Source organism: Micrasema longulum, unplaced genomic scaffold, assembly GCF_059751315.1.
Source record: "Micrasema longulum isolate JH-2025_06_02 unplaced genomic scaffold, ASM5975131v1 h1tg001457l, whole genome shotgun sequence".
Classification (NCBI taxonomy): domain Eukaryota; kingdom Metazoa; phylum Arthropoda; class Insecta; order Trichoptera; family Brachycentridae; genus Micrasema; species Micrasema longulum.
Window position 1 is genome coordinate 124,154 of NW_028278643.1, and position 16,078 is coordinate 140,231.

The 16,078-nt window shown below is 30.4% G+C and overlaps 1 protein-coding gene across 4 annotated transcripts in view; it reads left to right on the forward strand.

Moving 5' to 3' along the window:
- LOC148275334 (putative inorganic phosphate cotransporter) overlaps window positions 1-14,496 on the forward strand; it is a 66,924-nt gene extending 52,428 nt beyond the window's left edge. For all 4 annotated transcript variants that reach the window (XM_088235836.1, XM_088235838.1, XM_088235835.1 and 1 more), the window contains exons 6-12: window positions 932-1,152; window positions 3,321-3,470; window positions 3,564-3,696; window positions 5,261-5,382; window positions 6,507-6,626; window positions 11,234-11,378; window positions 14,095-14,496. In XM_088235836.1, coding sequence (XP_088091962.1) covers window positions 932-1,152; window positions 3,321-3,470; window positions 3,564-3,696; window positions 5,261-5,382; window positions 6,507-6,626; window positions 11,234-11,378; window positions 14,095-14,150 — 947 coding nt within the window. In that variant the 3' untranslated portion in view covers window positions 14,151-14,496. The remainder of the gene's footprint in view (window positions 1-931; window positions 1,153-3,320; window positions 3,471-3,563; window positions 3,697-5,260; window positions 5,383-6,506; window positions 6,627-11,233; window positions 11,379-14,094) is intronic.
- Window positions 14,497-16,078: the final 1,582 nt, after the last annotated feature.

The window sequence follows — 16,078 nt, forward strand, 5'->3', positions numbered from 1 at the left end:
TATGCATTAGAAAATATGAAGTTATTAGTAGAAATATTTAAACGACTTTTTGTTTAAATAAAATAAGAATCAATTTTACTAACAAACATTTATGCAAAAACAAATAGAAACAATGCTTAAAAACCTTAAATCTCATTTTAAAAAATTAATGTGGGTTTGATCGAGTAATATAGCAGATTCAAATTTTAAATACATGACATAACTCTACCCCTTTTCTAGTCGTATCTACAAGCATTTAGACATACTCAAAATATTGTTGATCCAATTTGCTGGTACAAGAGGAAGGGTAAACATTTTACTTTTAGGCGTTGCCCTGTAGGTGAAATATCTCAGCCAGGTGAATCACGCCCACATCTATAAAGATTTTGACTTTTTGAATTTACAAGAGTCAGCAAATGGAGCTGAGTTGAGAAAAAACGGATGTTTAACTATAGGCAAAATGGTAAATGTTACACTGCATGTGAAGTGATCACATAAAATTCAGTTAACTGATAACAAACAATATTTCAAAAGAGAAATAAAAATCTGGGTGAAGAAAATTGAGATATAAATAGCTAAATAGAAATGAAAACAATATTTTAAAGACATATGTAATTCGTATATTTTTTTTTAACACTGTACAGTTCTCCTTAAAAAATGTTCCCTCGTGAGGAGGACTCTAAAACTAATTTAATGGAAAAAAAAACTGGCTAGTGACAAATAACCCTATAAGCGCCTAATCAATTTTCTTCTAAAAATGCTTACATGCTTACATACAATGCTTACGAGTACAATTCAATACATTCCTGTCTCGAGAACTTCTCGGGGGTAGGAAATGTTCTGAAAAACATAAACATTTTGACATACTTGAAATATTGTTGAAGTTCTTATGCTTAGGCACTATTTACTAATCTGTAAAAATACATCGATAAATGTTTTTTTATTATTTTAGGGGCGCAGTTTGGAACTGTTCTCTTCCTACCCCTAGTGGGTCAACTATGTGGAAGTAGTTGGGGCTGGCCATCAACGTTTTATACCATGGGAATCTGCTGCATAATCTGGGTAGTATTCTACTTCTTCTTTGGAGCCAACAGTCCGAGGGACTCTAAGTTTATTTCAGGCGAAGAGAAGGACTATATTGAAGCGTCACTAGGACAGGCCGGAGAAAAAGTGGTAAGTATTTAAATAATAATTAACAAATTACTACACGTTACTGAATACGTTGTATATAAGCACTAACCGACTTTTATACATTTATTTATTTATTTAACTTTTTGTACATAATGTTATTTGTACATTGGCGGGCTTATTGCCAAATGGCATTTTTTTCCAACCAACAAATAAAATAAAAGTTTTATTTTTATGATTCAAATCACAGAACATATTCAATAGAGAAAAAAAAAGCAGAAGATATATGAAAATAGAAATAAACGTATTTGTTTATAAATTACCTGAAATCGAAACTATTTGTCAATGGGAAGAAGGAAAAAACAGGAAAGAGGAAAAAAGAAAGGAGGAGAGATTAAGGAAGAGAAAGGAGATGTTTCTTCAGACGTGATTTAAACAGAGATAATGTAGTAACATCTTTGATGGTGGATGGAAGATGATTCCACAGTGGAGCCTTTTCGAACGTTTACCGGCGCGGTGTTAGAAGTATCCGTCTCTTTGTCAGGATACAAATTAAACTAATATACAAATCACACTTAAATAAACTCGTGCTCTTCCGTCTCTCCCCTCCCCTTTTTTAAAACTTAAAAATTTCTACCACAACACCAAACATATTCACAAATTATAATCAGTACACGTTAGTAACAGCTACTAATAGCATATTATGACGTATCAGCTGGATGGTTTATATATTTTTGTGCAGAAACTATGGTGAAAGTGTATAGTGGGATTTGTTCGTTAGTTTGATTAGTGTCCTGACGAATAGACGGGTACGTATCGAAACCAGTAGACAATTTTAATGAGTTGAAAATAACTCACTATTAAAAATAAAAACACTTATCTTACATTTTGTGTGGTGTTTCTTGCGGAAGAAATATTTGGTTTAACTTTTTGAGTAGTTTTGTTGCCCTTTACGTATCTATAGAACTCAGTGCCAGTCATCTTAAAATTGATTCTGCAGACCCTGGCATCAGACGATTTCTTTTATTGGTCTATTGGGCCGACATCTCTTCCCACTGTGGCGTTATGGGCAGCAATTGAAAATAAATACTAGCATAATTTCAACAATTGACAAAAACAAATTCACTTTTCTTCTACATAATCTATCGACCTCCACCCCATCGAGTCTAGTTCAGCCTCTATGAAGTTCTTTATATGCTTTTATAATTGCTGAAAGCATTTGCACGTTTTAGGTTTTGTCGGGACAGCCACATCGGGACAGATGGCAACCATACTGCACAATACGGAAAAATAATATACAAATTTCTCAAATATTTCAAATATTAATTAAGGCCAAAAGTCTAAATAAAAATTATTAATAAACACATATTACACGTTCATCATTTTAATTAATATTGTTATCGGCATCCCTCAAAATCTTATGTAATGCATACTTTCGCAGCCATCTTGAGTTTGCATCTGCTGTTTGAAATCTTCGATACACAATTTATATATCATAACTAGATAAAATACAGAATAGATTCCTTAAACTTCTGGATCGTAAATCTCTTACATATTTTGACTCGTATGTAGACTCTATTTCCTTTCATAGTTTAACTTCCCTTACTAAATGTAGAAGCATTTCTGATCTGTCTTTCCTCTTAAAAATTTTAAACAATTTTATCGATAGTCCATATCTCTTGGATCGTATTTCAATCAATTGTCCCGTAAAGTCAACATGACAAGTTCATTTTTTTTTACAATTCATTGCACAAAAAAAAATATGTTCAAAACTCGTTTATTAATCGTAGCTGCTCCAAATTTAATTTACTTTGTCCCCATTTAGATATTTTTAATATAAAATTTTGTGACTTCAAAAAAAAACTTTTCAAAACATCTGTCAGTGTGTAATAAGTTTATGTTCCTTTTAATTATGTTTATTTTATTATAATATCAACAATTTTGAATTGGTCAACTATATTATGAAAATCCCTCTCCTCCACTCCTTCACTCTATTTCTTCATCCCTTAACCTTCTTACGAGCTCTTTTTTTTCTCTTATTATTTTTCTCTTATTATTTTTCTCTTATTATTTTTCTCTTTACTATTTTGTGTTCTTATATAACAACTGTTGTTTTTCCTTAATAAATAAACATAAAAATATTGAGTTGTCTTTATTGTATTTATTTTTTTCAACGTGTAAGTTAAATAAGTGTTATTTACAAATATTTTCAGCATATTCCTACTCCATGGAAAGCCATCTTGACATCTCTACCATTTTGGGCCCTTCTTATTTGTCATTGTGGCCAAAATTGGGGATTCTGGATGTTACTAACTGAGATGCCTTCCTACATGAAATTGGTTCTTGGTGTCGACATTAAAAAGGTACCGTTTATAAGTTTAATTTATTATTATGACACTGCGTAATTATTGGTTTTCGTTTAAGTGTTATGAATCAACCCTTGTTTTATATTTCAGAACGGATTGCTTTCGGCTCTTCCATATCTTGTTATGTGGATTTTGAGTTTCGTCTTCAGTTTCACCTCTGACTATGTGATAAACAAAAAGATTGTATCAGTAACTGTCGCAAGAAAAGTTTCAAACACCATCGGTAAGACAATGCTTGATATTTATAAACACTTTTGTTTTTATCATAGGAAGCCCTGACACCATTCCTGTTGATTCTCATGTAAATTGAATTCCTTGATCCAAATATAACCCCCGTTTTCCCCAACACCCACCGTTTTTAGGGGAGCCTCCAACTATTTTCATTAATTTTCGATGATAATTTTATTACCATGAATTTGATTTTGATTAGTGAAAATGATTATTTTAGCATCATGTTTTAGAACTTTTTACCTCTCTCTACTCAAAAGAAATGTAAAGGATAAAATAATTCTCTTCATCCCTCCAAATAATCATTAAAAAATCAAAATAAGTGGGGAGCCACCGCTCCATCGAAAAGAGTTGGTTATGAAGGAAAACGGATGTCATATTCGGATTCTGCAGATCATTTTACATAAGAATCGACCGGAGTGGTGTCAGGGCTGATTTTTATGCAGCCTAGTGTTATGTTGTAAAGATTTAGCTTCACTTTCACTGCGTAAAACGTTATCAGATTTTCTCAACTATATTTTCGAACAAATATATGTATTATGATAGTTTATGATACTCCAGTCCATTTAGGGGTTGCTTATTTAGAAACAATGATTTAATTCATTCTTAAATTCGAATGAGATTTGAAATAAAAAACAAATCCTTACTTGATAGATTTAAAATAAAAAGAGTGGATACCAAATGCTAGTAACATTTAATTACTTTAAACTAGGGTTTCAATTTACATTATTAAAAAAAAATTGTCAAATAATATCACGGAACAATTGTTAAAATAATAATAATAACTTAAGTTTTGTCCCTTTATTTCATATATTAAGGAAGTGCAATCACTCAACCAATTGTTTTATTTTTATTTTCTTCCTTACTTCCTTAACCCATCCGGGCCTCAGGAGAGGTACCTAGAGTCCCCCAGGTAGCATATTAAAAAAAAACAAAAACGTGGATTTTATTTTTAACAAATATGTAATACTAAGAATATATTTAAATTTTAAAAATATTTTTCTGTTTATCAATTGTTCATATCTCTTAGAGCGAATTTCAATCAATTGTCCCGTAAAGACAACACGACTAGCATTTTTTTATATAATCCATTGCCCAACAAAAAATATGTTCAAGACTCGTTTATCATAGCTGTTCCAAATTAAACTTACTTTGTCTCCATTTAAATATTTTTAATACAAAATTTTGGGACATCAAAAAAAAACTTTTTGAAACACAGGAAAATGAAACATTTGTCAGTGTGTAATAAGTTTATGTTATTTTAATTATATAAGTATTATTATCATATCAACATTTTGAATCGGTCAAGTATATTTTGAAAATCCCTCTTCTCCACTTTTCCACTCTATTTTCTCATCCCTTAACCTTCTATGTGCTCTTTTTTCAAAAAAAAATATCTTTACTGTGTAACATGTTCTCTCATAATATTTGTGAAATACTTTGACTGGATGTATGTGATATTTTTTATATTCTTATGTAACAACAGTTGTTTTTCCAAAATATATATTTTTTTAAATTGGTTTAAAATTACAAAAGAAATATTAACATTATTTCGGCAGGTCATTGGGGTCCAGCATTGGCTTTAATTGGATTATCATATGCACCTGCTGACGTCACAATTGCTGTAGCTCTGCTTTGTGTAACAGTTGGTATGAATGCCGGACATTACGTCGGATTCCAGGTAACTATAACTCATGACTGTATTGTCTATATTAATCATGCGAAGTACTTTTGATAATTAGTTATTCAAATATGTTTATCGTACTCCTCGAGTTTATTATTGATTGCGCATCGTGTTACAATACATTTGGATATAATGACAGTAGTAGGCAGTTTAGAGCTGATATCTGTAATTAGAAATAATTGTTCTCGGAGTTGGTATTCAGGCTTCAAATATTTCATTTTACATGTCTCTGATGATGAAAACCTAACGTCTTCATGCACTTTGAATATAAGTATAGAAAGTAGGAGTGAAGTATTTTACAAAATGCAATTATCCCCGTATAACAGTATGTAATTACTAGAGTTTCTCAATTCCCAGGTAGTTTATGATCCCGGAGGATTCAAATATTTCATTTTACATGTCACTGAAGATTATTACTTCCCGTCTATATGCACTTTAAATAAAAATATAGTAAGTAGGAGTGAAGTATTCGACAAAATGCAATTATTCCCATATTACAATCTGTAATTATTAGAATTTCTTAATTACCGGGTTTTTTACGATCCCGGAGACTTCAAATATTTCATTTTACATGTCCCTGAAGATGATTACTTACCGTTTATATGCACTTTGAATATAATAATAGAAAGTAGGAGTGAAATATTTTTGTGTTTTTTCAAATATTTTTTTTCCTTTTTTAATTACTATAAAAAAAAATACCAAATTATCTTTTACAGAATATTTTTTTATTTTTTCTTTCTTACGTTATACAAAAATATTATAACTGTCCATTATTTATTATAGGAGCAAAAATTCATTAACATTTTCTTGTATACCCACGAACAGGCCATGCCTTTGCGGGATTTTTTGTTTACTATTTTTCTATTAATATGTATTTCATTGATATGTAATTATGCTTTAATTTTTTAATTCTCTGTTTTATTATTATGTTTATTGGAAAAAAACAAAAAGAAATAAAAAATTACAAAATGAAATTATTCCCACATTACTAGGGTTTCTCAATTCCATGTTTTTTTACGATCCCGGGACCCGGGTGTAAAAAAAACAGATTTCCACAGGAATCTACGAAAAATGTACTTAGTGCATTATTTCAAAATAAATCTTTTTTTTTATAATTTCAGGTGAATCACATAGATTTAGCACCTAACTTCGCGGGGGTGTTACTCGGATTGACCAACGCAGCGGCAAATGTGCTCTCTATTATAGCTCCTCTTTCTGTGGGACTTATGCTGACAGAAGATGTAAGCAATGTTTAAATACTGATGAAAAATGATAACTATGCGTTTCAGGTGAACCAGCCAAAGATATCGTACACTTTGATTAGCTACATCTAAAGTCTGTTCATCATTACAAGAATTGCCAAATGAACAAACCAGCCACGTATAATACCCGACGGAGAAAAGTCTATTTCACACATATCATCTTAATCGAAACAGCACGGTAAAATTACAGTGGATTGACATTTATTAGGTCCGTTAGTACCTATTTAAATTTGATAATACAGTAAAACTTGGTTATAACGATTACGTAAATAGCAAGATTTCGAATTTAATGAGAAAACACTAGTTGTTGTTTTAGTTTGTGGTTTCTTCTATACATTTATTCACTTTTATAACGAGCCTGTTTTTTTTTGGACATAAAGAACAAAAATATTGTCAACGGTTGATCAAAAGCTCTTTAATCGTTTGAAAACATAATTTTTAAATAAAGAACCTGAGTAATAAAATGTAAACAGGTGGCATGAATATTTTTCGTTTTTTTTTATTATTCAAAACTCCATAGTTAATGACATTACTAAAAATATTAATAAAAACGTCTCTTTTGATAAAAAAAACAAAAATTCTTAACTCAAACTTACTATTAGAAAATGGAAATCAAGTTAAGGTAGAGTGGGGTTCAAACCTCGGGCCTCTTATCCGTTAGTCCGCAACACTAGCCACGGGACCACAACCTTGGACATTTATGAAATGCTCATAAAATTTCAATATTTTGGTAAATCTTTTTTTTTACAATTGCCGAAAATAAATATCTTAGAAAATGCATATACGCCAAGACGGATCACAACTCCATTAAAATAATGTAGTTAAATTGAACAAAATAAATTTTAATGATAATCTTATCAAAATTATTATTTAAATTTAGCGAGTACTCTCAGGTAAAAATCTTGCAAAACCAAATCGACTGGATTTTAGTCGGTCTCACGGTGTAATGGTTATTTTTTCAATGTTTTTTTTAATATATTTTATACATTTCTTGGCTTAAGAACTTGTGCGACTGGTTCCATTGCAGCACTCAGTCTTTGTTCAGGGCAGCTGCCAATAAAGTAAGAATCGCAACAATGATTGCCAACCTCCATCGGGGAGAGAAACCATAAGAAGAAGAAGATATATATTAGGACTTCTGTATTTAGTGGCCTTACATGTCATGTACAAGGCTAAGGTACTCGGAAAAAATCGTTTTTATTTGTTTTGGAAATGGGATGTTCGATCACTGATTTTGGTTTATATAATGATCCTCCCAACGCTGCTGCGTATTTTGTTTTATACAGCGTTTAGCAAAGTTAAGGGGAAATTCTGAGAAAAAGGTGTCGTTCTTTTACAAGTTGCTGCTTTTGCTCGTTCATCTGCTCTCTTATTTCCTACGATACCAGCATGTACTCTTATCCAGCATATTTGAATAATCATCCCTCTGATTTTTAGATGCTTAATTTTACTCTGAATATCTACAATTAATGGATTTACCGACCGAGTGCCAGTTATAGCTTGATCGCCCGAACAACCATCTGATAATATTTTTGCTATAACCCATCTCTCTGGTGGTTTTTTAAAATAATCATTCGAGAACTTCGCGTATTGCGATTAGTTCAGCCTGAAAAACTGGTGTACTGGTTATTGCGTTTGTTAGGCAATTAATATATTAATAATTGTAAAACAATAAATATCGATAAACCGTATTGTATTTTATTATGCCGTGCAGATTTTTGACACTCCTTATTACACCTGTAAGCAACCAATACACTTAAAACGGTCGCAGGCCTCGTACCCTGTGGAAAAAAATAATCTCGCGGCACAAATGAAATACTGTACCAGTGAAGGGATGTTTTGGGAAAACTTGAAAAACTCACATGTTTTCAAAATCGTTAAAACCTTTTTTAAGCGCGCGATGCCAAAATAAAAGCAGTTTTTCTTAATTCTTGTTCACTGAACATAGATTTAGTAGTGCGTTGGATCTTTTTATTTTCGAAACATGGTCTTTATAGCTTAAAAACTATGACATGTATTTTTCTTGTTTTTTTTAACTTTTGGTAAATAAAAAATATATTTAAACAAGTTTTTGCCAACAGGAAATTGCAATATAAAAAGTATTTCGTTTCCCATTTCCGCAATAAGATGTATTTACAAAAATTAATAAAAAACCTCCATTTTAATCAAACTACAAAAATATTAGAAAAAAAAACTTACTTGCAATTATAACTTTTCGGCCTCGTGATGTAACAGTCTTGCTGCAAATATATACAAGTAGGTACGGTACAACTTAAATTAAAATTTAATTTAATGCTGCTTTCAATCCCGTGTAGCGCACTACTCAAATAGCAGTATTTAAGTTGACTGTACTTACATAGGCTTCTAAAGAAAAACGTGCTTCGTCTTAATGTGGATTACATGGGGTTAAAGAGATATTTACTAAAATTATCTATCAGAAATTTGTTTTTTTTCCAACATTATTAACAGTTTCCTTTGCCAGCGTTGGTTACATAGTACTTGGCATTTTACCCACGTAATTTTATGCAAATATATTTTTTAAATGACTTGAAACTTGATTTTACAATAATAGATACTAAAAAAAAAAACACATCCGCTATTTAAATACCTGTTTACCTTCAGGGCTAAATTTGGCCTCATCTTATATTTTGTTTTAAATTTTGGTATTCCGGTTTTGTATTTATTTTTTTATCTTATAATTGCGATATAATAAACTTATTTATGCTTTTTTCTAAATATTATTTGAAAACATAAATTGTGCATTTTTTTTTCGCTCCTTATATTTAGGTTAGTAGTAATTATTATTATTATTATACAACCACGTAGTGTTATCATATGTTTTCATGTAAAGGATCTTTACCGACAAGCCATATTAATTAGCTTGGTGAGTACTTTATTTTTTTTTATTTTAAAATGAATTGAAAAATAATAAAAATGTGATATTGTATGTTAAAATTAAATAAATAAAAAAAATAAAAAAAATCTTATGCAATACAATCGTGAAAAAAAACATTAAATGTTTATTTTTAATGTGAAAGACAAAAGAGATAACGGTCTTTTTTTAAACTTTTAATGATGCAAAATGTTTTTAAAATCAGAAGACAATAAAAATATTTAGATTGTTATCACATTTTATTATAAGGAACGATAATTGATGGATAACATAAATCACAATAAAATCAAAATACGTCCTATTGTGATGAGTGATACATTTATCAGATGATAGTCATAATCATTGATTAAGACGTCAATGAATTTTGAAAGAATTTTTATATTCGTCGATGATTCAATATCAAATAATATTTCTTCATTATTATATATTGAAAATACCATCTAAATATGTTAAATGATTAGAATGTCCTTCAATCTAATATCTATTACTTTTCTAAGAATCCGTAGTCTAGACGTATAACACCTAATACGGCGTGTTAGCCGTAGTTAATAATGCAATTTCATTTATTTTAACACTTTATATATATACACAGTTTACACACATATTCAGTAAAATTCGGGAATTTTAATTCCTTTAACTCTTAAAGAACTGTGGTAAATAATCCCTTTGCGCGCGGTGTTGTAACATCGTGTTACCACTAGTAAAAGATGGAAGATTCTAAAGTTTATACATTTGAAAAAAAAAAAACATAAAGACATACTTTTTAATAAATCTTTATCCATAATTTATGCAAAAAACATATAATTTAGCCCTGTTATTGCAAAATAAATTAAAAATCACAAATACGCCGCTCATATTACGCGCGTGCGCCCCCCATAACTGTCATCAACCGGCTGAAGACTGAATCTGTTTTAAACAACACCCGCCATAGAATAGCGTCTCTGTCTTCCTTGTTATGATTTTTATCTTCGTGCTCTTTCTTGTATAAGGTATCTGAATAGATGTGTTGCTAAATTAGCGGACTCATTCTTCGCGTAGCATGGATAAAAAATTTTCTTATTAACATTTAGCATAGTTATACAAATTATACTTTGCAAATCGGGTGTGAAAATATCAATTTTAAGATTACAGAAAATACGAATTCATTATTCAAAAAAATAAGAGAGATATATCAAATCTTGTATCCCATGTCGACTAATGTGACATCACAAGAGTTAAGGCGGTCTTCCAGTAATGAATTTTACAAGTCCGCGCATGCTCAAATTGAGATCTGTAGTATCTCTGGAATCAATTATAATATACCAATCCAGGATTATTTTCCATATATTGCGATGGTTGTATGATAAATTAATCACAAAAAGGTTGACATAATGGTTCTAAAGTACTAAAGTAATATTAAATTATAAATATGTTAATTTTTGCTTTTTACTGTAATTTTAGGACCATAAGACGAACTTTTTTACTCTGAAACTTCAATAAAAAATTGGGGAGCGTTTTATAGTCTGATGAGTCTTATTGTCCGTAAAATACGGTAATTAGAATTTCTGTGTTAGAAGTAGATAGACCGTCTTATTATTGTATGTTCTCAGTACCAAGTGACTGCTTTTCTTATCAAAAACCTCACAGCACGCTCCTACTATGTACGCGTATTATGTATCTACTCGTAATTACATAAATATTTATCTGATTTTAGAACGAAACAGAAGCTGAGGCTTGGAGACCAATATTCTTCCTATCTTCTGCAATTTATTTCCTTTTCAATCTGTTTTGGCTTCTCTTCGGAACAAGCGAACTACAGCCGTGGAATGATCCCGATTATAAGAAGCAAAAAGACGTTGGTAAGAAAAAAAGCTTAATTATTAAACGCAATATAATAAATTGAAACGAGAGTCAATATCAATAGTCAGTTAGTATGTTTTGAGTTTTGAGTATGCCTATATGTTAGCAAAAAGGCTGGATTTCCTCCCTAGGGAGTTATTTAGATCTAAATTTGTTGCAACATAGTGGAAAAACCTTATTGAGAAAGATATTAATAAAATTCTAGGCATTTCACTATCTTTTATTGGCTGGTTTATGTGCATTCTTGATTAAACCAACTGAAATAAGAAGCATAAAAATTAAAAAATAGTTTTCAGGCGTTGCCTAGTAGGTAAATTGGTTCAGCCGGATGAATCTCACCCACATGATAAAGGGTTTCAGATTTTTACTTCACAAAAGTAAACAGACGAACGAGTTGAAGAAATGTGGATGTTTGAACATGCACAGAATGATAAATGTTACACAGTGAGTACAGTAGCCACTTAAACCAGCCAATGACAGGTCATAAGCCTTCCATGTTCCCTACGTTAAAAGGTTATTCCTCTCTTTCGCAACAAATTTATATTAACAAATTACAACAGAGTTGGAGAACACTTTAGAGAAGGAATATGGAAGTCCAGGTATTTACAGGGCTTATGACCTATCATTGGCTGGTTTAAGTGGCCACTTTACACACCGAGTAACATTCATCATTTTGCCTATGTTTGAACATCCATATTTCTTCGATTCTTCCATCTGTTGATTTTAGTGAAGTTAAAGAGCTGAAACCTTGTATGTAAACGTTGTATTGTAATTTGTAAATTTTAATGACTTCTAAGGAGGGTGAAATCCATTCTTTTGTTTACAAACATTTAGGCAAACTCAAAATATTATAATATATTTTTATAGTCAATTTGTTTGTTATAAATGGCTATTATACCAATATTTTTGTTCTGCGATTATTTAGTGGAGTTAGCCGTTTAAATTATTTTGAAAGATTTACCTAAATAAAAATAATCCATTTATTTAAAAATCATTTTAATTATGCGCTATTAACCCTTCACGACCACTAAATAAATATACCACTAATATAGAGGTATTTATTGTCCATTGTTTCTTATTTATAATATGTTACAATAGTATCAAAATAACGACCTCTGATAGATCAGTCTTTAACTCAGATTTTTCAAATGTAATAGCTTAATTATCTTTTTAAAAAATCATGTTTAATTAGGTTTGCAAGACTTAAATCAACAAAAAATACGTGTACTATAAAGGGTACAGCGCAAGGTGGTGGATTTTATTGATATAAAAGCTCTTTAATAAGTTTTTCTTACGAATTTTTAACACATTTGATTTATATAACATAGTTATCTGCAGAAATAATATTAAATTTTTAGAGTTTCTTTCTTGAATACACATGAAAAATTTCGTGTTGTACTTAAACCTCGTATTACATAGGTCAGAAAATAGTGCACATTTTTGGGCAAGATTTGATTCAATGAATGTTGTGGTCTCATTTAGAAAAATTAGTACGTGTCTTATTTTTCCATTACGTTATATTTAAACCAAAATTTGCGACCGTGTAAAAAATGTGCATAGTTATCCCCCCACGCCTGTGTACCATTAGCTGTCAATTTCAACACAGGACTTTTAATCTCATGGAGTTGGGACTTATGTCTCAAATAATGTACAGTAAACTTCTGTATGTAAATAAATAAATAAATTTCAACTGTCAACGCGTACTCGTTACTGTTTGCTTCACTTCACATTGGCCTTTCTTTTCCGGAAATACTGATTATCATGGTTCAAAATCCATTTAATTTTAGAAATCTGATATTGATTGTCGGTCGGCCTCGTGGCGTAGTGGTCAGTGCGTTAGCTTACCATGCAAGAGGTCTCAGGTTTGATTTCCGCCATGGTTGACATGAAATATTTATTTAAAAAGGTGTTTTAACAATATATTATATCATTGTTCCTGCAAAAACGTAACACTGATCGTTTTGCCTTCATAAAATAAAAATAATCAAAATACACTGCGATTGGTGTACGAGTACGGTGCGGAAAGAAAATGATGATGATGTTGCTTGTTGATTTCATGATAATATATTATAAATTGTTGTCTCGTTTTCTCAACCGTTATCTGTCATGGCACCGAAAGTATCTACGTATTGTGCACGCTTACATGTTATTTTCAATCATGGAAATAGTTCAATGTCAAATAGCAAATAAAATGGCACAATATTTATTATATAAGAAACTGCATAAGATATTGTACCTTTTTCTGACTCATGTAATACAATCTTAAGGCCCTAAAAAGAGCTTACCTTGTACCTTTCCTCACCTCTTTGGGACTCTCTTTATTCCGATAGAAAAATTAATTAGTCAAACCAAAATATTTTCATACGACTTTTACAAGTCTAAGAGTTTTATTAAATACGAGTACATATCATTTCATAATTAATTTACTACTTTAAAATAAGAATTGAAACGGGTTGTGTTACGGACTCACGGACCAGCGGTCCGAGGTTTGAACCCTACTCTACCGCAAATTGATTCCCATTTTCTATTTTCTAAGTTATTTAATGCTCATTAAAAAAGTCTTCAAAAAATAAAACATTTGGGTAGATTAGGCCTCAAACCAAGATGTTTTATATTTCTTTTTTATTTAAAAATAAAAGTTTTTGGAAAATGTACAAAAACACTTACCTTTTTTGTCGTCACGATGTAAATAATAATCATATTTTAATTTTTCAGAAAAAAGAACTACAAACATCAGTAAACAAGAAGAGAGTGAAAATAAGAAGTATTAAACTAGATTACGTTTAAATTTATGAATATTTATTTTAATACTTAAGTAATGTTTTGAGGCTTGTGATAAAATTAATATAAATATTTTGTAAATGGGGTATGGACCAGAATTAGAACTGTGAAGGAGCGGTTTCGCACTGCTCAGGATAGGGAAGCTTTCTCCCGAATGATCGTCAACGTCTGGAGGACTCGACATGACACGTGAAGAAGAAGATATTGTAAATATACTGTAAATACCATTTTGAAAATAACATAAAAATAAGTGCCTTTTTGTATGATAATATTCTACTACTTGTATATATTTTAAAGATAAAATTAATTAAAAAGACGACGACGACGACGAAAAAAGTGATTTATTATTTTTGTACCATATATCTTTACAATTATTACTCCAGAATTACACAAAAGGCGACTAAACTACTCCTTAAGGATTTTACGTTTTGACTATTAGTTTCTTTGTAGACGTCGCGCCGCTCAGTAAATAACTCCCTATTTGAATTCAACAATGCCATGATGTAGTGTCGTTTTAAAATGTAGAAATACTGCTGGGATCAAATTGAAACAGAATGAAATCACATTTCAAGTGTAAGTAGCAAATGCATTACTGAAAATTTTAATTATTTTTCCATCTGTCAGATTGTCAAAGAAAACAAAATGGACATTTTGTTAGTGTTGCCAGGGTAGTCCAATTTTTTATGCTACTTTGCTTATCTAATCAGAAAACTAACGAAATTGAACCTCTCGGATCAAACAACGCCGTGGTGGAAATTTTACCGACATTATCATAAAAACATAATGGCATCAAATATTATTTAAAATGACATAAAAATATCCGCTTTATGTAAAATAAAATGTGTTTAATTTTTTATGTTCCAAGTTAAAATATTCAATTACTCTTATTAAATGACCCTTTCATTATCTACTATGTTGTGTCTATCAATGTTTCCGCGTGTACAATAAAATTCTAGAGAAATGAACAAATTGCTTTAATTTAAATATTATATTTAAATTTTGATTATTTTTTTCGCGATCTGGCAACATTTCGCAGCGACTTCACGCATGCGCGCGGCGAAAATAGGGGAAAGTGGGGTTTTTTTTGGACACAGTCCGATGCATTTAAATATGATTCTACGCTGGACTATTTTTAATTCTTCGCTTTCAACATTTAAATTCAAAACATTAAATAGTGTTTCACAATTTACTGAAGACACAATATGGCTGTCAAGTGTACGGTCAGGAATATGAAGCCACATAATATTTTAAAAAGGTCTTTTTTATATTTTTCTTTTATAAATTGTTTTAAATTTAATATTTGCACTTCACATTTTAAATTAGTTGTTTACCTACCCATTTGTATATTAGCATGATTATATATTTTTTTTACATTTAAAAAAAAAAGTCAATTTACTGAATTGTATAAAAAATAACATGTTTTTATTGTTTTTACTCTTATGGATATCTTAAATAGCTCAATTTTTCTAATATGAAAATTCAAATTGACATTTAAAGAAATACCGATGTTTAAACATAGGAAAAATGGTAAATGTTACACAGTGTATCAAGTGGCCACCTAAACCAGCCAATGACAGTTCATATGTCCTGTAAATGTTTAGGCTTCTTTATTTATTGGCCTTAAATTTCTCCATCTCTTTTGTAATGTAATGATGTTAACTGTCAATAACGCAAAATGTATAAATTTATGAAGAAAAAAAATCGAATTAAAACAGAAGGTTAGAAAATTTGTGTTAAAAATATTATAAATGAAATATACGTAAATTGTTATTATTAGAGCATACATAAAAATATGTTTGTTTGCCCCAAGACTCAAAATAAAATTAAAAATATGTGTGTGTGTCTAGCCATTCAGGTGAATGTCGGTATTTAATATACAGTCTAGACGCTCAGTTGAGCGGCTGATTTAACTATTTGG